Consider the following 23,915-nt stretch of genomic DNA (forward strand, 5'->3'; position numbering starts at 1 on the left):
TTACCATCAATCCTGGTAGTTTTCTTTTCCCAAAGAAATCACATTAAACATTTTTTTCTTTACTGTCAAATTACACAGTCAAAAGAAAACAATGGAATTGGATTGAGATGTGGACAATGGGCATTTAGCAGTGTTCATTCATTAGCTGATAACTCATTTCCTCACGATGACTTCCCAGTATACAGATAATCCCAATTCATGTTTCAAATAAAATTGGCTATCCATCTGTAAAAAATAATCTCAGATCTTAATTTAATGGATTATGTGAGGATTCACACAAAGAACTCCTTGTAAACTGAATATGGGTTAACAAAATATATGGAAGAATATATTAAGAAACTTGACACGATGGCCTTCTTAAGCGACAAAATCCAAAAGTCAGGAATTCGTAATTCAAATGCCTGGAGGGAGCAAGCAAGTAATGTTGAGAGAAGAAAGCTGAGTGTGAGACCAATCAAATTGTAAAAAATTTATTTTTACTGAGCTATGACATAAGCAAAAGCCATTATACAAACATGTGACACTGGATACTTTTTAAATTTAATATGAAAAATGTAAATTAGGAAATGGAAATCTTGGGGAATTCCCTGGAGGTCCAGTGGTTAGGACTCCGTGCTTTCACTGCCAGGCCGGGGTTCAATCCCTGGTCTGGGAACTAAGATTCTGCAAGCTCAGGAGAGGCCAAAAAAAAAAAAAGAAAAACAAAATGGAAACTTTTTATAATTAATATTTTCTTTGTCCTGCCTTTGCTTTGCAATCCCAAACCTGATTTTCATACCAATTTTGGGTTTTGTGTTTCTAGTTGATACATGAAAACTGTCAAGCCATTACTTTATTTTGAAGTTTCACTTGGTCAGGGTCAGCATTTTTTTTTTTCAGGTTTTGACCATTGCTTTTCTTCTTTTACGTGTTATCTTTTTTTTTTTTTTTTTTGACTTTTGTACTTAGCATGCAGGACCCTGAGACTGGGGACTACCACTACAGCCAGGCGTCCAGGAAAATTCTAGTCACAGACTGGGGGCTCCAAATCGCTCGCAAAAACTATCCAGGCCTCCTATCTGTCACGATGTGGACCCCTAGCGGTGAGTGACCTTCCCCGTAAGTACTCTGGGTTAGACAGCGACAATTCTACTCGGATGCCTGCTTTGAGTTTGATTCTCGCTCCCGAATCCGCCCCCATTCCGCACTTCCCCATCCTCAATTTCAGCCTCTAAGAAAACAGGCAAACTGGAAAGTAAACTGTTGGCCGTCGTGCGGCTTCTATGGGATCCGGGACTTCTTTGGTCGCTCTTGCCGAGGTGCGTAACTTCCAACATAACCTAACGCTTTGCGGGTTATTTATATTCCCATCATTTATAACCATTTATTGTCCCCACGTAAATTAACACCGTTGCGGGTAGGGAAAAGGCAAAGATGCTTCCGCTCCCTCGAAGCCCACAGCGTCCCAAGGCCTGGAGCATCCCCGGAAGACCCGGCTCCACTCCCGCTAATCCCTTCCCTTCCGCCAGGGCCAACCGGCGCGGAGCTCTCGGGGTCACGTGGTCGCCGGGGGAGGGGAAGTGGGCGGCTCGGCGGCCGCCATCTTGCCGGCTTGGAGGCGGAGCGTGAGGAGAGCAGGTCGCGCGCTTTCCCGCGCCTTCCCTCGCCCAGCCCCGCGCCGCCCTCCGTGCTCCTCCCCACTTCTGGCTCCTGTGGCCGCTCCCTGAGTGGAGGAGCGGGGAGCCCCGGAGGGCGGGGGGGGGTGTGTCGGGCGCGTGCTCGCGCCCTCCAACCGCCAGCCGCGGCCGCGGAGGCGCGCTTGGCCGGGCCCCAGGGGCGGCGCGGGGCGGCGGGGAGGGGGCTGCTCTGGGTGCGGGGGCGGTGCGCGGCGGCTGTGGCGGCCCGGGCTGCAGCTGCGGTGGCGCGCTGGGGGCCCGCGTCCAGGGCGCCCCCGGTCGGAGCTGCCGCCGTGGCCGCGGCTGCCGGAGCCATGTACCGCAGCGGCGCCCGCTCCTCCGTCTCTTCGCACCGGCCTAAAGAGAGCGGCGGGGGCGGCCCGCGCACCGGCCGCAGCTCCGGCTCCTCTTCAGGCCCGTCTCGCCGCACATCGCCGCCGTCCTCCGGCTCCTCCTCGTCGCGGACACCGGCTCGCCGACCCCGCTCGCCCTCAGGGCACCGTGGCCGCCGGGCCTCGCCGTCCCCTCCGCGGGGTCGCCGCGGCTCCCCGTCTCCGCCCCGCGGCCGCCGGGCCTCGCCGTCCCCGCCGCGGGGTCGTCGCCTCTCCCCGTCCCCGCCGCGGGCCCGTCGCGGCTCCCCGTCTCCGCCGCCGCCGCGGGGCCGACGACTCTTCCCGCCAGGCTCGGCCGGTTTCCGAGGGAGCAGCCGGGGGGAGTCTCGCGCCGATTTCGCCCGGGACGGCCGCGGAGACCATCCAGGCGACAGCGGCAGCCGGGTAATCCCACCCCCTCGACCCGGACTCCCTTTCTACTGCAGTCCTCTCGCCCGGGGTTCCCGCTTCCAGAAACGCCCTCAGCCCGGGCGACCCGAGGCCTCCAGGCCGGGGTCCCCACATCGAAGGCCATCCATCCCCCCCGGCCTCCTCAGCGACGCCCAAACCAGGAGGTTCCCGGTCAGCCCATGGAGCTTCATTTGCACAATAACGGACTCGGGACGCGCCCGGGCGCCGGGTCGGGAGGCAGTGCTGCATTTCCTGGCAATAGGTTGATTCTCTCACTCTGGGTGAGGTGTGGAAAAGTTTGCCGGGGCAAGGGGAATCTCCTCCAAGCCGTGTGCCTGATACTTTTTCAATAGTTGGTGTCCTCAGAGTTCCGTGGTTTTGTATCCCCTAGACCTGAGCTGCGCCCTGGATCTTGGAATGGCTGAAATGTCTTTGTGGCGAGTTAGGGTGGCTTACACAGTTCCAGGGTAGACACCGAGAGTGTAAACTGTTAGCTCTCTAAGTTAGAGCTGTGCCTCCGAAATCGAAGTGTGGGTACCCACAGTTATTGTAATAGCTGTTGCTGTAATAGCTACCTAGTTATGTGGCAGGAATGATGCTTAGCCCTTCACTTTACACGTTCTCTTTGAACATTAACGACCGTTTGAGGTGAGGGTTCCTCATCTAACAACTGAGGAACTCAGAGAGGTTTAAGTAACTTGATCAAGGCCACGCAGCTAAGAAGTGGTGGAGTGTGATTCAGTTCATCTCTGCCTGGTTCCCAACACCCTGATTTTAACTGTTATGTTTCCCTGCTAAAGGGACAGAGCATGAGGTTAAGAAGTTTAGTTTAGACGTAATATTGACTTCTCACCATAACCACCTTGCTAGTAGAGCCTCCTGGCAGAATCTGGTGTTTTGGAATTTGTTTTTATTATCAGTTCACCAATCTTTAAAAAACAAACCAAAAAAAACCCACCCCGTGACAAAGTTTCTGTCTTACTGAGTGGCTTTCTAACAGTATCTGGGTACTCTGGTCATAGATGAGTTGACTTGTCACTGTGTTAAGATTTTCATAGCTGAGCATGTATAGTCTGAATGTTAGTCACTACAGAGAAAGTAAGGAAGACAGAAAACTACTAGTTTGTATAACCTCCCCTTTCTTCTCCAACGCAAAACCTATTTGCTCCAGTCTTTTCCGTCTCAGTAAATGACATCACCCATTGCTCAGCCAGAAACAGTGAACATCTCCCTTCTCCCAATCCGTAAGAATAACTTCATCTATCTAACCTGTCAGCTGTACCTCCAAAATACATCCTCCAGACTGTCCTGCTGCCATCACTCTAGTCTAAACCCTATGACCTCTTGCCCAGGTTATTACATTAGTCTCCTTTACACTCTTGTTACCATCCAGTTTTTTCTGTACCCAGCAATCAAAATGATTTTTAAAGACCTTCATTTTATACATTTGAGAAGTATTTATTGAACATTTACCATGCTGTTCTGGGCACTGGGGATACAATACTGAACATACCTGTCAAAAACCCCTGCCCTCATAGAACTTATATTGTAACAGCAGGAGTCGGATAATAAATAAGAGAAGTAAAAAGTTTTGGCATGTTAAATATGATTAAGTGCTAAGAGAAAAAGAAAACAGAAGGGAGTTATAATTTTTGATAGGGTAGCCAGAGAAGGCCTTCTGGGAAGGTGACTTTTTAATAAAGACCTGAAGAAGATGAGGGTTATGGACAATATGAGCATCTGGAGGAAGTAATGTAGTTAGATCATATCACTCCCCTGCTTGAAACCCTTCTGTGGCTTGTTATACTAGGAATAAAAACCAAGTTCCCTAACTGTGACTTCTGACTCTCTTCTCCTATCACTTTGCTGCAGTCACACTGGCCACCTTTCTGTTGCCCAAAACATGCTAAGCTCATTACAGAGCATGTTCTTTTTGCCTGAAACATCTTCCATCTGTTCTTTGCAAGGCTGACATCTCATCATTCAGGCTTCAAATTAAGTAGTATCACCTCAGAAAGCCTCCTCTAACCAGCTTATCTGAAATAGCTCCTTTTCCCCAATCTCTTTCATGTTATTGTGTTTTAATGACTTTATACTGCTATCAGAAGTGCTTTATTTTTTTTTTAAACCTGTTTTTGGCTTGCCTCCTTTACTGGAAATGTATAGGTTCTGGCAGCAGGCTTAATTCACTCCTCTAGCCCCATGCCTGGTACCAGGAAATTAAAGAATAAGAGGTCACTGATTAGGAGGGTTGGAAGCATGGACCTTCATCTAAGAAAAATGATAATTTTTTTAAAGTCCTTTATTTTTGGAGTAGAATCTTACCGTAGCCATTTCACACCTTGTAGGACCACAACTTTGTGACTAGGGAGGAGAACATTTTTGAATGTAGAGATATCTTGACCTTATTGACTACTTATTGTGTTATTTTTTACTTTTGTAGAGACGCTCTCCTGGTCTGCGTTCTGACTCTTCTTTGGAACAGAGCTTAAGGATCACTGTTGGCAATGACCACTTCTGTGTTGGCATACCAGAACGGCGGCGGCTTAGTGATCGACTGGGGTCACCAGCGGATAATCTGGAGGATGTGGACAGGTAGGCTTCATCGGAGACAGGGCACACACCATAGTAGTGCTTGAAGTTAGAAATGTTGCTGTTTTCTGAATGATGTATTTGAAAGGGTGGCGACAGCACTGAAGTTATACCCTGCATCCAGTACAAAGTATAACATTGGAAAAGGGTTTTTCAATGGGGTAGACTCTGAAAGAATTATGTAGGACTTCCCTGGTGGTGCAGAGGTTAAGAATCCGCCTACCAATGCAGGGGACACGGGTTCGAGCCCTGGCCCGGGAAGATTCCACATGCTGCGGAGCAACTAAGCCCGTGTGCCACAACTACTGAGCCTGTGCTCTAGAGCTCGCAAGCCACAACTACTGAGCCCATGTGCTGCAACTGCTGAAGTCTGTGCGCCTAGAGCCCTGCTCCGCAACAAGAGAAGCCACTGCAATGAGAAGCCTGCACACCGCAACAAAGAGTAGCCCCCGCTCGACGCAACCGGAGAAAACCCGCATGTAGCAACAAAGACCCAACACAGCCAAAAATAAATAAATTAATGAATGAAAAAGAAAAGGTTTAGCTAAATTCATGATATATCTATATCTACCTATCTATATATGAAACATATACACATTAATAGAAAGTGAGAGATCTTTTAAAATGTGTGTTTTCTTTTTTATATTTTCTCGGCTGCGTCGTGTGGTATGTGGGATCTTAGTTTCCCCGACCAAGGATCGAACCCGTGCCCCTTGCATTGGAAACGCAGAGTCTTAACCACTGGACCTCCAGGGAAGTCCCTAAAATGTTTAATTTTAGTTACTACTTTACAACCACTGAGGGCTGAGGAAGGGCATTTAATACTCCATAATATTAAATATAGATCTCAGGTACTAGGAACTTAGGTATATCTGGGAAGTAAATAATCACATTAGGTGTTTTTCACCTCATAAAAGAGTAAGGATGGGAGTACAGGGAAGGCACTCTTTCTGAGAGCTGAGAACCATGTCTATTAATGGTCTCTGCCCAGTACACTAGGAGTTTTCACAAATGTTTAGCAGTACCAATAAATCAATATAATGTTCTTTCAAACTGAGATTGTCCATACAGTAGTGCACAGAGTATAGGCAGGCAGGTTGGGGACAGCTGGGCAGGAAATCTGAGGACCACTGCTGCCCTTTGGTAATATTTACTTCAAAGCTTCAGTGGCTATTCAATGTAGTGAAGCAAAGCGGGACAGTCACATAACAGTGAAACTTCTGAGTTTCAAGGTGTGTAACTATTAATTGAGGCAACAGCTCTTGCGTTTCTGGCTGCTTCTATTTTGGGAGATGATTGAGTAGGTGGTGCATGGTGTGATTCTCTTCCTTCCTTGCTGAGGTTTTGAGGTAACTTTAGCATTTCCTCTTGTTAGTTCTGGGTATCACCTCACTTTCCCATAAACTTTGTTATGCATGTGTGCTTCAGATAGCCAATTGTCTGTTTAAGTTATAAAAATTAAAAATTTCCTCTTAGGATGTTTGAGGTTGTAATCTTCTTTCACGAATCCTGTTTCAGAGAGACAAATTTATTTTAGAGAAAGTGAGATTAAGACTCTAAAAGGAGGTCCCAGGCCATTCTTTAGACTTTTTGCCCCCAGCACTCTTGCTCAATATAGTTTGTGTGGATAATAACTGTCGGCTAAAACCAGGCCATAGGAATGTTGGCACTCTCAAGATGTCTTCTCGACTGTGAGTCCACTGTTCAGTTGATGAAATGAGCCATTTCCATCCTTTGTATGTAGGTGTGTGTTTATTTTTTTCCTGAGACCCTCTATTCTTTCTCTTCCCATATTGAATTTGTTAAATTTTAATACCTGGTTTGGGTTATAGCCAAATCAAGGGTTGTCAGTCTCCTCACCATGGCAGCTCTGTGTGTACGATTGTAACTTACTCTGAAAAGGGAACGTGAACATGTTGTATGAAGACTCTTAGCTTCTAAAAACTTGTGGATGTGAGGTTGATTTCCCTTGTTTATCAAAGTACTACGCACATTATACGTTCCATTCATGGAATTCTCATCTCCTAACTCCTCCTTGCCCTGACGTAGGTTGAGGGAGTAGAATTTTTTCCCTCTGATTTGCCTTAGGGAACAGACAGAAGCAAACAACTTTCTTCAGGCATTTTGGGGATTCAGCAGAGGAAAATAATGGGAAGTTTGGGTTCTGGAGGACCTTTTTTTTTCCTTATATACATTTTAAGCAGCTTTATTTAGCCATAATTCACGTACCATACAATTCACTCATTTAGAGTGTACAGTTCAGTGACTTTTAGTATATTCATAGAGTTGTACATCTACCACTGTGATCAGTTTTATTTTTATTACCTTATCCTTAGCTATTAGTCTCACCGCCCGCCCCAAGCCTATTACTAATCCACTTTCTATCTCTATAGATTTACCTATGCTGGCCATTTCATAGAAATAGAATCATACAACGTGTGGTCCTTTGGTGACTGGCTTCTTTCGCTTAACATATGTTTTCAAGATTCACGTTTTTTCATATAACAGTGCGTCATTCCTTTTTTTTCTTTCATGTAACAGTGCGTCATTCCTTTTTTATTGCTGATAATAATTTCATTTTATGTGTTTTGTTTATTCATCAGTGGTGGATGGATAACATTTTAGTTGTTTCTGCTTTTTAGCTATTATGAATAATGCTTCTATGAACATTGGTGTACAAACTTATGTGGATGTATATTATATGTTTTTTTAATTTCTTTAATGGAATTTGTAAACACAGAAAAAGTAGAATAGTACACTGAGCCTCCATGTACCCATCCCTACATTGAACAATCAATTTTTTAAGTAGATTTTATTTTAGAAAAGAGTTGGACTTAACCAAAGCTTTCAGAGAGAGTTTGTCAGTGGACTATTCTGAGCTGCAGGGGATCGGGGCCCTTTTTAGGACTTACTTTTATTGCAGCCAATTCTCTTTCTTATCCTTTGGGAGAACTGGGGAAGGAGGACGTGAGCTTCTAATCAACCTGATTTCTGCCTGTATTTACATGATAGCTCATTCTTTTAACTGTTTCTATTCCTTCTTTCATTGTTTTTTGCCTCCTTTTGCTGGAGATTGCAAGTTTAAAGTGAGTCTTTCTGAGAGCCATTTCATTATTTCTAGCTTCTTGATATTTAATGTTGGATTAGATCTTGGGCTAGTATGTTGCTTGGTGGAGACATGTAAGAGTCCTGGTGAGGAGCAGAATGTGGGAGCATGGATGCACTTTCCACTACCCATGGAGCCTGTGATTTTCCTCTACACTAATGTGATCAGAGACTATGTATGGTAGATGGTGTTTTGGCAGTGCAGTGACTCAACTCATGGATGTTCCTCCCTGGAAATAGATGTCTTCGTGGCTGACAAACCTACAGAGTAAAATGTTTTACTCTAGTTACGTTCAATTTCGGAGATCATCCTTGGTCATTCTCATTCTTTCCTATTATTTCATAGTACATTGGGACCTCAGAATTCCCCAAATTCTTAGGGAGGAGGTGAATAACAGGAACCTCAATTCCCATATGTGGCATGCTTATAGAGGAGGTGATAAAGTTTATCCTTTATAGTCTTTCATAAAGTTATTTATAGCTGTTACCCAGGTCTAAAACTGAACAAAGACTGGGCTGGCGAATGAGAAAAAGCAACTCTTTGATGTTCTACTTAGTCCCAGAAATAGGAAAACAACTATAAAAAAAAAAGAAAAGTCATTTCTCAAAACTCACAAAAAAACAGAAGTAGCTACTAGCATGTAGAAGACAGCAATAATTACCATCCTCTGAACAGTAATTCACTCTGAAGTGTGAGTGACATGTAAGTTTTTCAAAGTGGTATGCTTAAAGTGCTAGGGGATCTTTATTTCTATCTGTGATTTAAGTCAGAAGCTTTTAGGGGGCAATAGAAACTCTGACCATAGTGCCCAAAAAGATTAGGATATTGTGTGTGATATAGAGATCTGCGCTAAAAGGACAGATGTCCAATCCTGTATTTTTACCTTCATGCCATGAAAGTCTAAGACCTTTTTATTTCTATAAAATAAAAATATATAGTGAGATAAACCATCACATACTCTTTCTGGGCCAAAGATTAGCAGAGTGCTTGTGGATATCCAGGCAAGGCAGGAAAGAGGGTAACAAACAGGCTGTGAGGGAGTTTTATGGTTTTTAATATATGAGCCAGCAAAACAAAGCATTGGAGAACCTTCTAAAACTTATGAGAAAATCGTGCCAATTGGATAGATCAATGGTTAAAAAAAACTTTTTCCCCACAGTGAAACTCTTTTTTCCCAAAGGAAATATTATATAGAACTTTATTATATAAACAGATAAAGTTGGGACCAGTATGATTTCAGTGAGGTGGAAGGCCCAGAGCCATGCAGGCTCTTAACCTCCTTCCTTTAGGCAGCTCCTGAGCACTCTTCAGAATCTCTGTGGAACACAGCTTGAAAATCATTGATCTGAACTGGTGTTTCTCAAATTTTAAAGTGCATACAGATCACCGGGAGGGCTTGTTAAAATGCAGATTCTGATTCAGTAGGCCTGAGTGGAACCTGAGAACCTGCATTTCTAAAAACTTCCTGGGTAATACTGATGTTGCTGATTCAGACCACAGTTTCAGTAGCAAAGAGCTAGAATTTAGCTAGTGTGAAGTTGGGTAACCCATGTCTCTTTGTAGTCTGGTAGTGGTGTTTTTGCGTCTCCCAGACCCTAGCATGATACTATGCATCCCCAAAGTCTAATCAGAGAGATTAGCCTAAGAATTCTGTCTAGATACATTAGTAGTATCTTTGGTTAGAGGCTCCAGCTGCTTGTGCCCTGGGGAAAGGGAGAAGAAGTATTCCATGTATATACATAGATTTGTTCTTGGACTTCATGATTATTGTCTTTTGTTCTAAGCATTCTACAGCCCCCTTGCCAGATGTCAGTCTCTTAGCCTTGTCTGGTCTTGCTCTTTCCAAGTCCATTATATTCAGTGATGCTTGTCTCTTTTCTCAGGGATGACCTGACTGATGATTCTGTCTTCACTCGAAGCTCCCAGTGCTCTCGAGGTCTTGAACGATATATTTCGCGGGAGGAGGCACCTCTCAGTCCCTTCTTGGGACAACTTGACGAGGACTACCGAGCAAGAGAAACTTTCCTGCATCGGTCTGATTATAGTCCCCATGTCAGTTGTCATGATGAGCTGTTGCGGGGAACAGAACGGAATAGAGACAAACTCAAAGGCTCCTACTCTATACGACCTGAGGAAAGGAGCCGGGAGGCCAAACGGCCCCGTTATGATGACACAGAGAAGATACACAGCATGGGAGGTGATCACACAAGTTTTACATCGGGGGCCCGCAACTATCGACAGCGTAGACGGAGCCCGAGTCCTAGGTTTTTAGACCCTGAGTTTCGAGAGCTGGACCTTGCCAGGCGAAAACGAGAGGAAGAGGAGGAACGAAGTAGGAGCTTGAGTCAGGAACTGGTGGGAGTTGATGGTGGTGGCACTAGCTGTCCCATCCCTGGATTGTCAGGTGCCCTAACAGCATCGGAGCCAGGATATTCTTTACATCGGCCAGAGGAAGTATCTGTGATGCCCAAGAAGTCAATTCTGAAAAAGCGGATTGAGGTGGACATGGAGCCTTCCATGCAGGTCTATGCTGCATTTCTTCTAGGGTCTCTTGCTAGTCCCTGTAATATTTTAAAGCCTAGTTACTTTCCTGGGGGCTGTGTCCCTAAGGTATCTTTGGAATATGTGTTGGACCAACATTGTTATGCCTATGAGCCGTACCTTCCAGGACTCTCCAAAGGAAACTGTAGGCTTCATAATGCAACAGTAGAGGGCTTCTACTGTCATGTATTAGGCTTTCTAAACAGACATTTTGGAGAGTATCTATTAAAGGTTTTTTTTTTCCGCCTCTAAATTGGATAGTCCTTTAGGATCTTTGAATATGGGTTTCTTGGAAATGAAGCTTGAAGAGCAAAGGGAGGAGCTGATCTGAATTTTCCTCATCTCTCTTTAAAGAGAAGAAAAAATGTATGAGTGGTAGGACAGTAGACCAGAAATCAGATGATTCTGATTCTGGACCCGTCTCTACCACCAACTTGCTGTGTGATTTTTAAATAAGTGACCTAACCATTCTGGACCTTGATATTTTTTTCTCACTTATGAAAAGATGGTCAGGCATGAGCACTTGTTTTTACCTGTCCTTTTAGGAGCTAAATGTTTCTGAAGAAGTGCCTGAGGGCACTTAGGGAAGTAAGGGAAGGCGATCAGTTAGGGTTAACAGAGTTTCCTGACCCTACTTCAACCAAAGTAGCTCTGCTTTTATGTTTTTTTCTTTCAGGGATCCATAAAAAAGAAAGCAAGTAAGCTAGGGCATCTCTAAAGTCCTTTTGAATTCAAATTCCTTGATAAAGACTACAACAAATGGGCAAAAATGAAGACTCAATCTGCCTTCTTTTCTGTTTCCCCCTGCTATGGCAGAACCATCTGGAGAAACGGGAACCCAAATCTTGAACCTGGCTAAGGACCTCCCTTTCATCCACATTTATCTTTTCCCTATTAATTCAAGAAGAGCAAAGTATTTATGTATTTATCTCAATCACTAGTTTTCTGAGATTCTGCATAGAGGCTAATTCAGTTATGTTTGTCTTTGCAGCTTGAGAGTTTTTCCAGCAGTACCAGCTCCAGCCAGGATCACTCCCTTTACTCTGGACACTCATCTCTTCCACTAAGTGGTGCTATTGCTGCTTTTGCCTCAGAGGTTGAAAACAACAAGGGAACTGTGGTAGAGACTACCCTGAAGGAATCTCAGGGCAACCTCTACCAATGGGGCCCCCTCTCTGGGATACCCAAAGACAGCAGTCCCCTCAGAGAGCAGTTTGGAAGTTTTCTGTGCCACGAGGAAAAATTGGATATGAAGGCTGAGGGACCAGAGCGACACACAGACTTCTTGCTTCCTCATGAGAGAGCTAGCCAGGATGGCAGTGGTTTCTCCTGCATTCTGAGCATGTTAGCAGATTCTACCAGTACACAGGAAAAGAGGCGACGTAGCTTCCCTGACATTGAGGATGAGGAGAAATTTCTCTATGGGGATGAAGAAGAGGATTTAAAGGCAGAATCTCCACCAAAGCCCCTTGGGGGCTCTGAAAGTGAAGTTATGAGGCAGAAGGGAAGCTCCCTACCCTCTTCAGCTCCAGCTGTAAAGCTAGAATCCATAGAAGAGACCAGTCCAGAATATGCAAAGATTCATGACTTGCTCAAGACCATAGGGCTGGATATTGGAGTAGCAGAGATTAGTAAACTGGCTGCACGCACCCAGGAACGACTTCATGGCAAGAAGCCATCACGTTCCTCTGCTGACCGCCGTTCCTCTGTTGACCGGCACTTTTCAGCAGACCGCTGTTCCTCAGTTGACCGCCGTTTCTCAGCTGATCGGCGCTCTGCAGATCCTCACAGACTGGAGAGTGGAGAGGCACACCATAGCAATACCCACTCCCCAGAGGTATCCCATCCACACCCAGTCTCCCCTGTGGATCCTTACCTGCTCACAAAAAACAGCCCCCCGTTCCTAAAGTCTGACCATCCAATGGGTCATATTGCAGGACCTGAGGTGGTTGGCAGTGGGTTTCAGTCATCTGTTGCAGTCAGGTGCATGTTGCCATCAGCCCCATCTGCCCCAATTAGACTTCCACACCCTGCTTCTTTATCTCAGTTTCATATGCCAAGGGCCTCTCAGTTTGCTGCAGCTCGGATACCTCCAAACTACCAGGGACCTGCCATTCCCCCTGCTTCCTTTGATGCCTATAGGCACTACATGGCATATGCAGCCTCAAGGTGGCCCATGTACCCTGCCTCCCAACCTTCAAACCACCCTCTACCTGAACCACACAGGATAATGCCAGTTACCAAACAAGCTACCCGTAGCCGTCCCAATCTCCGTGTGATCCCCACTGTGACTCCTGATGAGCCCAAGCAGGAGGAGTCAGTGCTGGGCTCAATTCCTCCTGCCCAAGTGCCTGTCCATGTGTCCATCCCATCACTCATAAGATATAATCCAGAGAAGATCTCGGATGAGAAGAACCGTGCTTCCCAGAAACAGAAGGTGAATATTAGCTTTGGGCATCCTGTGCCTGAATCTTCTATTTTAACATAAATTTTTATCTTTTAGAGGGAGCTGAAAATTTGCAAGGCCCAAGGCAGTCTTTAGAGACTGCTGTCTTACCATAATTTTTTCTTTTATGTTTTCTCATTTGGACTAAAGTCTGGCCGTAGGTCCCACTGTGATTGCTAGACTTCTTTTTTAAGTTTATTTCTCGATCTGAATTATCAGCCTTAGGACCCTATGGGTAGGAGCTGGGAACCTTGAAGTCTTTAATATGACCTCATCAGGGAGAGAGGAACCAAAATTGGGCTGGGTGAAAGAGAAATCAGGAAATCTATGTTTCATCCCAGTGAGTTTTGGATCTTTTTCCTGTAGTGATTATGGGGTTTAAAAACTAATAACTAGTTGTTGCTTGGTAATTAAACCAAGAAGTAAGCTTTGCTTATTCTGGTTTAACTTAGAGTCCAGGAATAATAATATTTTTTGATACTTTTTTTTTAAAGTAGTTTTTATAGTGTCAAAAATAGTTTTTATACTTTTTTTTAAAAAAGTAGTTTTTATACTGTTCATCGGGTTCCCAGGCTATAGAAAGGGAGCAGTGGCTGGGGTAAAGATATAATAATTCTAGATGCTTTAGAGCAGTAGGTAAAAATTATGTAGGGATGAGGAATACAGAATAGAAGAATTTTGAATAGAAAAATTAATATGTACTGTTAATTTTACAGGTCCTTAATAACTAAAAACTCATTTTGTTAAACAAGGTGACCTAAGGATGATAAAATTGTAATATGTGTAAATTTGGTTTGCTAATAAAATTAGAAGAATTTCGAATAGAAAAATTAATATGTACTGTTAATTTTACAGGTCCTTAATAACTAAAAACTCATTTTGTTAAACAAGGTGACCTAAGGATGATAAAATTGTAATATGTGTAAATTTGGTTTGCTAATAAAATAATTAAGACCTGAGGAGAAAAGTAGAAAAGGCAAAATTGTAGGCCTAATCTCATTTTTTTTCCAGTTGAACAGAAATTTAGCTAATCCTTGAGAAGACAAAAAACACCTCTTAATTTTCCATGGTACTTGGGTGCCCTGAACCTCAGTCTTTTGGTTTTTTTTTTTTAAGTCTTTTGGTAAATAGGAAGATACGTTCCATACAACAAAACCTAAGACTGCAGAAACACTGTCTGGAGACTAGTGCTTTCCCTTTACGTTTAAAAACCTAGTACTTAAGTCAGGGCTGACAATACACAGATTTTTCACATGAGCTCCTTATATAGACAAGCCATATTTGTTTGTCCATTTGGTGATAGTAATACAGTTGAAAGATCAGGGCTTTAGGGCATGCGTAGCTGGATTTTAAACCATCTTACTATATGATCTTTTGGTATGTTACTTAGTCTTTTGCAACCTCAATTTTCTTACCGTGAAACAGATAGTTTCATGACTAAATAAGATGATATATGTAATGCAGCTAACACAGTGCTTCATCCGGTAACACATATTAGTTCCCTTCTTGATGGCTCCTTTTGGGCTCAGAACTACTATCTAATAGTGTAGTGCTTCCTGTATGAAAAAAGTACTTTCCGGTCAGTACAGTTCTGGAAAGGATAATTCTATTCTGGCACTTGGATTGGAATGAACTATCACCTTCACTATAAAGTCAGAGCCTCTGTGTGCAGGCATTTGGATTCTTGCATTCAGATATTATCTAGTGTGAAGGTTTATGGAAAAGAACAATAGAAAAGGGATGTTGGAGGCTAAAGGATCTCTTACCATTTTGTACTTTGCAGGTTATTGAAGAGAGGGAAAAGCTGAAGAGTGACCGGGAAGCTCGCCAGAAGAAGATGTACTATCTCAGGACCGAGTTGGAGCGGCTTCATAAACAACAAGGTATCAGACACTTCTTTGCATGACTGCCTTTTGTAACTTTAGTAGGAGACCCAAATGGAGAGCTTTGGGGATTCTCAGACAGTTCATTGACACTGAAGCTTCACTTTCAAACAATTTTTGATATAATTAGACTTATAGAAAAGTTGCATTAATGGTGTAAAGAATTCTCAGGTTCCATGATTATTAACATTTTACTATATTTGCCTTATCCATTTTTCTCTCTCAGTTGTGTTTGTGCATATGTGTATATTTTTCCTGAACTGTTTAAGAGTAAGTTGTAGATATGTATTCCTTTACTCCTAAACACTTAAGTGTGTGTCTTCTAACAACAAAGAATTCCCTTGGATAACCACAGTATGCTTATCAAAATTAGAAAATTAACAGTAATATACTAGTCTACTGATCTTACTCATATTTCATCAGTTGTCCCAATGATGTCCTGAAGCAAAAGAAAATGAAAGATTACACATTGCATTCAGTTGTCATGTTCTTTTAGTCTCCTTTAATCTGTAGTAGTTCGCGAATCTCCAGAAGAGGTCACATGTTTTGTAGAATGTCCTTTAATTTTGGTTTGTCTGATGTGTCCTTATGATTAAATTCAGGTTATGCATTTTTGGCAGGAACATCACAGAAGTGATGCTAAGTTCATATCAGGTGTTGATTTGTCCCATACTGGTGTTGTCAACTTTGATCATTTGGTTAAGGTGACGTCTGCCAAGTTTCTCCACTGTAAGGTTACTATTTTACCCTTTTCAGTTAATAAGTATCTTATAGGGAAGATACTTTGAGACTATGTAAATATTCAGTTACTCCTCAAATTTTGGCCCACTAGTTTTAGCATTCATTGATGATCCTTGCCCAAATCAGTTATTATTATGATGGTTGTTAAATAGTAATTTTCTAATTTCATCATTCCATCTTCGTTAATTAGTTGGCTTTCTACTATGAGGAGGAGCTTTCCACCCACACCTCCTCCCCCATTTATCTGTCCATTTATAACAGTATGAACTCATGGATTCTTAATAGGTAATAATATTTTACTATTATTATTTATCTTCATGCTCAAATTGCCCCAGATTTGGTCAGTAAGACCCCCTTTAAGTTGACTCCGGTGTCCATCATTTTTTGAGTACTTCCTTTTTGGCACAAGAAGATGCTCCATGATGCCTCTATTGATTCCACCTCTTCATCTATGCTTTTAGGAATTCACATACACTAAGAACATAGCAAGGCTTCTATATTACAGCTTGGTGATAGCATGGAAGAGTAGAAGTGGGAGAATATATAATTTCTTCTGTTTGGGTTTGGGCTGTTTAGGGATGAGAAACTTAGTTATTAATCCTGTGAGAATTAATTCATGAGGACCTGCAATTTGGAATAGGAGATAACATTAGGTGAGCTTGAGGCAAAACCTAAAACTCAATGGAGGTATTGGTGAAGGGTCGTTAAATCAGGTAAAGTCAAATATGTGACTGAATGTTTTTTGCCCTCTGAGTAATTCTTTAGTTCTCTGAAGAGGACAGCCACAGGATTCATAGTCACACATGCACACAAACTTGTATATACCCTTTTAGGGATTCATGCGGTGCCTCCCTGAAACCTATCCATAGGTGCTTAGTTAATAACCCTTACATAAGAAATAATGTAATCACTCAATCACTTTACCTCCATAGGAGCTTCAACTAAACCAGCCCATGTGGAAGGCAAGTCTCACCTGCTTTTAGAATGTTTTATGGAGAAAGATTTTGTGACCATAAAGTCTTGAGAATTAGTACTTATGACTGAAATATGACTTGTTAACTTTCCTAGTGCTTCTTTCTGTTGACATTTGACTACTCAGGGGAAATGCTGCGTAAGAAACGAAGGGAGAAGGATGGTCACAAAGACCCACTCCTGGTAGAGGTGAGTCGGCTTCAGGATAACATTATGAAGGACATTGCAGAACTTCGACAAGAAGCAGAAGAGGCAGAAAAAAAGCAGTCTGAACTGGACAAAGTGGCTCAGATCTTGGGAATTAACATTTTGGATAAATCTCAGAAGTCTTCAAATGACAGTAGGGATCCTACAGAGAAGACTGGGAAAGCAGAAAAATCCAGGAGTCCAGAAAAGGTGTCATCATCCTCAAACTCCTTTTCCAACAGCAAGGTAACAACTCAACTTTTCCTTTTTTATTGTATCTTTTATTTCCATGGACTCCTAAAGAAGCCTTCTAACTAACCATTTTCTTAGCATCCTTTTCCAATCTGTTCTTAGTCTTGCTAGAGTTATCTTTGTAAAGCATAGTTCAGATCATGGTATTCTCCTTCAGAATTTTCGCAGTTCCCCATTGCCCACAAAGTAGAATCCTGGGCCCTCCATGTTCTAGTTCTAGCATTTACTCCTTAACTCACTCCAGTTTGGCTTCTAGTTTTCTCATAACTCGTAATGCCATTTTGTAGGTTCATATTTAGCAACAAGGTCACCACTATGTTGTACAGCCTCAAATTCAGTTCTCAAATCAGTATTTGATATAGGGAACCACTGTCCCCTAAAAAAATGTTTTCTTCCCTTGGCTCCTATCACATTTCTTTTCCTCCTATATGCTGGTTGCTCCTGTTTAATCTCCTGATCTTTAAATATTTTAGTTCTTCAGGGCTCAGTTCTAGCCTAATTCTCTAGAATTCTGCTTTCTCCCTAGGTCATTTCATTCAGTCCTATGCTGAAATACCATACTGACAACTTTCAGTTTTATACTCTAGCTCAGGTGATTCTTCTAAGGTTCAAATCTGAGTGTCCAACAGACTACTCACTATTTCCACTTCATTGTCTCATAAACACCTCAAAATCAATATATCCTAAAGTAAACTAAGATTGTGCTCAACCTCCCTCTAACCTTTTCTTCCTCTGTTGTTACCCATCTCAGTGAATGATACTACTATCCAACAGTTTTCATGCCAACAACCTGAAGAGCATGCTTAGTGCTTCCCCCCCGCAAACTGCTCCACACACCAAGTCAATTACAGATTCTGCCAATTTTCCCTCCAAAGTAAATCTCAATTCCATTCATCTCATCATCTCTATTGCCATCCAAGTTCAAGCCACCTTCAGTTCTTGCTTGTGCTGCTACACTCTTAATTCTTTCTCCATATTCAGCTGGTGATTGAGATACTTCCTTGCCTACCTCTTCAGCCTCATTTCACGCCTCTTTTTTCCTTTGCTCTCTGTAATTTCGTTACTGGCATTTTCATTCCTTAAATGTTTCATCATTAATGTCTTTGTGTCTTCTCCTCCTTCTGGTTACCATGTGAAACCCACTCTTCTTATCCTGTCTTCTAACTAACTCATATTCATCTTCAGATCGCAGATTAAATTATTTCCCTGACTCCCTTCCTTCATTTTCCAGGTTGTTAAATTTGCCTGATATACACTATCATAATACCTGACATTTTCCTTCTTAGCGTTTATGGCAGTTGTAATTATATAATTACATGTGTCCCCCAATTAGATTTTAAGGTTCAAGGGATCAGGGACCATATCTGTCTCATTCTCCTATATAGTCCCCAGTACATAGCTCAGTGCCTGGCATGTAGCAAATGGGTAGTGCTCAAGAAATATGACACTACACTTTATACTCCTGCCACCTTAGAATGCTTGCACTTTTCCAGATGTGCCTTATGCTATTGTGCCTCTCTAATTTTGCATTAATAATCTTCTTAGCCTGTCTCCCAACCCTACTCATCCACTAAGGTCCAACTTGAATACTACCACCTCCGTGAAGAATTCCTGAATTCCATACAGATTGAGTCAGCCCTTTTTTAGCACTCCCGTAGTATGTTACTTTGTTTCTTTATAAGATTTATTTCATTCTGTCTTATTGAAAACATGATTAAGGTCATGCCTGGGGGCTTCCCTGGTGGCGCAGTGGTTGAGCGTCCGCCTGCAGATGCAGGGGACACGGGTTCGTGCCCCGGTCCGGGAAAATCCCACATGATGGGCCCGTGAGCCATGGCCACTGAGCCTGCACGTCCAGAGCCTGTGCTCCGCAACAGGAGAGGCCACAACAGTGAGAGGCCCGCGTAGCGCAAAAAAAAAAAAAAAAAAAAAAAACATGCCTGTTCTCATGCCTGTGTCTTCCACTAAATGAGAGCTTCTTGAGAATAACAGAATATAACTTATTTATTTTTGTGTGTCCCATGGCATCTGGTATATCTAGTACATAGTAGATGGTCAGTTAATGTTGGGGGTTAGAGAAGAAGATATTCTGTATTCTCTGTCAGCCAAGCTCTAATTTTTTCATTTCTTCCTGGGAGAGTTCTCTTTCTCAACCAGGTAAGACTGTATTCTTATATCAGGATCACTGAGTTCAGGGCCTTTGATGGGAGAAGAGCTTGAAAGTTCCGACCCTTTGTAGCTGACTTACACGTTGTTTGGGGTTCCATTTATGCACCAACCCCATGATAATCTATCATCTTGACTTGAGTGAGCCTTCATGCTCTCTGAAGCTAACAAGGATATATTGCAATTGGATTTTCATTTCAGCAGTAAGGAATATTCTCTTTACAAGCTCTGTTTCCTACCTGTCCTTGGTATTTCTTCTTTCTTTGCCTCTTTTTATTTTATTATTTATTTATTTATTTTTTGCGGTACGCGGGCTTCTCACTGTTGTGGCCTCTCCCGCTGCGGAGCACAGGCTCCGGATGTGCAGGCTCAGCGGCCGTGGCTCACGGGCCCAGCCGCTCCATGGCATGTGGGATCTTCCCGGACCGGGGCACGAACCCGTGTCCCCTGCATCGGCAGGCGGACTCCCAACCACTGGGCCGCCAGGGAAGCCCTGCCTCTTTTTAAAATGCATAGTTGGTTTGAGATTTTCTTTCTCTTGAATAGGTCATTTCATAAAAATAAACACATACACACAATTCCACAGTTCCGTTCACCTAGACACAATTGTTACTAATACCTTGGTGTTTATTATTCCAAATTCCGTTCGTCCGTTCGTTCATTTAACAAATATTTCTTGATCTCCAAAAAAGTGCCAGACACTGTTGTAGATATGGGAAGTATAGCAGGGAACTATATAGACAAGGTCCTTATTCTAATGAAATGGGAGAAGATAGTCAATAAGTAAACAAGTGCAGGTTAGGTAATGACAAGTGCCTAAAAAAAAGAAAACAGGATAAGGGATATAGAGTAGTTAGGGAAAGTCTTTTGGATAAGGTGACATTTGACATTCTGTGCCTATTTACATATCTGTATTGATTATTCAGATGTATTTTGTTACTTACTTTCCTAGTCTATCATGAACATCTTTCCATGTCAATAAATAGACTTTTATAATATCATTTTTAGTGACCTTATTTTTGTTGTTGTATGGATACCAAAATTTATTTAACCAACGAAATCACCTGTAGTTTGACATAATTTTCTAAGGATAAATGTCAAGGAGTAGAATTGCTGGGTCAAGGGTATAAAGAATTTTGAGGTATGTAATATGTATTCCTAGGTTATCTTCTGGAAAGATGGTGCCCGTTAGTACTCACCAGCAGTGTATGCATGTGCCCATCCCTTACCTGCTGGGTGCGATCTCTTTAGTGACTCTTGAATAGGACTCTAATAGGGGAAGATTATCTTTGAAGTCTTAATTGTTTCCCTTTCTCCATATTGTCTTCCTCTCCCCACCAGCCAGTATTCAGGATGCCCAGTTCCCTGATCTTGTCTACTGTGGAACCTCATTCATACTTACCTTCTCTGTGTTCCAAAATTTACCGTTTGTCTGTGCCTCACTCCCCAGTGTTATTGGGGAAATTCTCATTTCCTGAATTATCTTGTTCCCAGCTTGCTGACAAATGATTTCATATTAAAGTATTTTTTAAATTTATTTATTTATTTTTTGGCTGCATTGGGTCTTTGTTGCTATGCGCAGGCCTTCTCTAGTTGAGGTGTGCGGGCTTCTCATTGCGGTGGCTTCTCTTGTTGCCGAGCACGGGCCCTAGATGTGTGGGCTTCAGTAGTTGCGGCACACAAGGCCCAGTAGTTGTGGCTCACAGGCGCTAGAGTGCAGGCTCAGCAGCTGTGGCGCACGGGCCTAGCTGCTCCGCGGCATGTGGGATCCTCCCGGACCAGGGCTCGAACCCGTGTCCCCTGTATTGGCAGGCAGACTCTTAACCACTGTGCCACCAGGGAAGCCTTAAAGTGTTTATTATTGATACTTAATGTTGGGGAGTTGATATGTTTTAAAAGAGGATTCATGTTAACTCAAAGGTGTTAAATTCTAATGGTGATACTTTAGGCAGGTAGAAATATTTTACCCAGATCCTTTTAAGTCATCCCACATAGATGACTATCCCCTTTGTCTATGCCAGCCTTACTCTCTAGTTATCTGTATCAGGATGTGTCTGTGATAAGAGAGTTCACTATCATCTGTTTTTTGCACTTGCTTAATCTGTCAGTTACCTTTTCCATTTTGGTTTTTCTTCCCTCCCTAGTTGTCATTACAGTTGATAAATTTAATGTATTTAATCGCATAGGTAGCACATTTAACATCTACCAAAGGGTATACGGTAAAAGACTCCTATCCATTTCTGTTCTGTATTACCCCTTCCCAGAGGCAACCAGTGTTTCCATAATCTTGAGTATTCTTCTAGATATTTTAGGATATATAAGTAAATATATTGCCATTATGATTTATTCTCCACGATGACATGGCACTATGGAATCTAATTAGTTCTGTTTGAGCCTTGCAGGAAGATTTCTCATGGGGTTATTCCTAGTTTGTGCAGTTTTAGGCACTGGAAATATGGTCATATGGTCCTATTTCTGTTATTGTGGTAGGCTATTTGCTTTTTCTGAGAGAAGACAGATCTAGACTACTTTGAATTCCTTCTTAGTGCAGGTTTTTCCCCCTCTAGGAATCAAAGGTAAACAATGAGAATTCCCACACTAAGAGCCCCAAGCCTGCCGAGAGCCCCCAGCCAGCTGCTAAGCAGTCTGATCAGCCCATTGCTACCTATGAGTATTATGATGCTGGCAATCACTGGTGCAAAGACTGCAACACCATCTGTGGGACCATGTTTGACTTCTTCACTCATATGCACAATAAGAAGCACACACAGGTAGGTATCCTGCCCTCTGTTATTTCCATTCTTGCCCTCCTTCCCCTCAAACTCCTATACCCCCATCTGCATTACAAAGCTGGAAAATGAAACATTCTCATATGGGCAGGAGCCCCAATCTGAAGAGCCAAGAGATACCAACAAAGGAGACACCATCCCCAGGGCTCAGTCCAGGGGACCTGCCTGTAACTAAACACCATGACAAGTGTAAGTGAGGCTTCTGCCTCTTTTGATTCCTTGAGTACCTGATTATTTGTTTCATTTTATCCATTGCTAGTACTTGCTCTAACATATGTTTACCTTTTCCACAGGTGATTTCCGTTTAAACAGTTGGCAGAGTGGGTGGGGGTGGTTAGCTGGGGGCTTCTTGTCCCCCTGGTGTGGGGGAGAGAAAGAGAGAGAAGTGGGTCATTGAGTTTTTAGTGCTGTGTGTGAGCACCTCTGCCTCTTGCAAATAGACACTGGATCCCTACAACAGACCTTGGGCTTCAAAGACCCAGAGTGAAGCCAAGCAAGATGCTGTAAAGCGCATTGACAAGATAACTGTTCCTGCAAAAGGTGTGTTTCCTCCCTGCCTTTTCTGTGGTTTCCTTACATTCAGTCAGGGAAGAGGTATCCTTGAACTAAGGTACAAGGAAGCAGCATAGAGTGAGACATAACCATTACTTCTAACAAAGCTGTAAGATTGCCTTCTATATGCAAAACTAGTTCCTAAAGAAATAAAGAGAGCTATAAGACAAGAATGATCTCTACCCATATGGCTAAAAATCTAACAGATGTTAAACATACACATTCCACTGAAAAATATAACTTCCTTTGTGCTTGCTTTGGCAGCATATAGACTAAAGTACGGCTTTCTTCGTCACTGGCTTATGCACCAAAATCTTATTTATTTGAAATCTAGGTAAAAAAGAACAGTCAGAGGTGCAATATGACTGCCTTTTCAACTAAGAACTATAAAATATTTTTGAATAGTTGTTATTAGGGGCTAAGTTGAGAAATAGAAAGTTTCTTTGTCTTTAAACTTCTTAATTTCTTACCTTTATAAGTAGTCAGTGCTGCTACATCCTTTACATCTGTAGAAGATAGATTCTTAAGTAATTAATACCAACATGAGAGATCCTCATACCAATAGTACTGGGCTATTTGGGAGTATAATTTTTAAATCTCCTAAGATGCTTAGTGCTAGTTGGAGTTTGAGGAGAATCAGCAACAGAATTGAGTCTGGCACAGAAAACTCCTGAATTAACCAGTTAGTGTTCCCAAAACGTAGAAGGGGTAGAGGTCCTGAGTACAAGCTTTAAGTTGGGAAGACATACCACTGGGATTCATCTAAATGCTCCTGACTTGAAAGTGAGTAAGGTCCTCTATACCATTAACCATTTTACTACAAAAGGGAAGTGGGATTTCCTTTGGTTTCTGTCATCTTGGGTAGAAATGACTTATTTTCTTGACTTTCTTCCACTTCTTCCAGGCTCTGAGTTTCTGATTCCCATCACTGGATATTACTGCCAGCTCTGTGAGGAATTTTTGGGGGATCCAATTTCTGGAGAGCAACATGTGAAGGGTTATCAACACAATGAGAAATATAAGGTTGGTCTTTGTAGTAGCTTATGGAGTTTCCTACTTTCTGCAGTAATCCTTTTGATGTTGTCAAACAAACTCAGAGGCAGAAAAAGTCATTAATATTTCAAATTCCATATAATCACTGGGATGTTCTCCTCAATCCTAGTAAGCAATGCTGACCTGAGAGAACCATTTATCCTTGAGGAAGATGACTCTGAGGATTTCCACTAAATGAATTCTAACAGTGGTAGGGCCA

At 42.6% G+C, this 23,915-nt stretch overlaps 1 protein-coding gene across 10 annotated transcripts in view; it reads left to right on the forward strand.

Moving 5' to 3' along the window:
* Nucleotides 1-1,437: 1,437 nt before the first annotated feature.
* The window catches only part of ZNF318 (zinc finger protein 318), a 31,243-nt gene continuing 8,765 nt past the window's right edge, over nt 1,438-23,915 (forward strand). Inside the window, exons 1-10 of one of the 10 annotated variants that reach the window (XR_002179346.3) lie at nt 1,550-2,431; nt 4,881-5,032; nt 10,019-10,658; nt 11,668-13,113; nt 14,906-15,005; nt 16,846-17,150; nt 21,890-22,093; nt 22,203-22,300; nt 22,405-22,651; nt 23,568-23,615. Coding sequence is in view for 5 of the 10 variants with exons in the window: in XM_019949903.3 (XP_019805462.1) it covers nt 1,970-2,431; nt 4,881-5,032; nt 10,019-10,658; nt 11,668-13,113; nt 14,906-15,005; nt 16,846-17,150; nt 21,890-22,093; nt 22,552-22,651; nt 23,568-23,686 (3,528 nt within the window). In the remaining 5 variants the exon portion in view is untranslated. Of the gene's footprint in view, nt 2,432-4,880; nt 5,033-10,018; nt 10,659-11,667; nt 13,114-14,905; nt 15,006-16,814; nt 17,151-21,889; nt 22,652-23,567; nt 23,687-23,915 lie in introns of those variants that run through there. The other 9 variants (XR_012334449.1, XR_004528419.2, XR_002179345.3 and 6 more) reach the window with 9 other exon arrangements.

This window comes from Tursiops truncatus, chromosome 10 (assembly GCF_011762595.2).
Source record: "Tursiops truncatus isolate mTurTru1 chromosome 10, mTurTru1.mat.Y, whole genome shotgun sequence".
NCBI lineage: Eukaryota > Metazoa > Chordata > Mammalia > Artiodactyla > Delphinidae > Tursiops > Tursiops truncatus.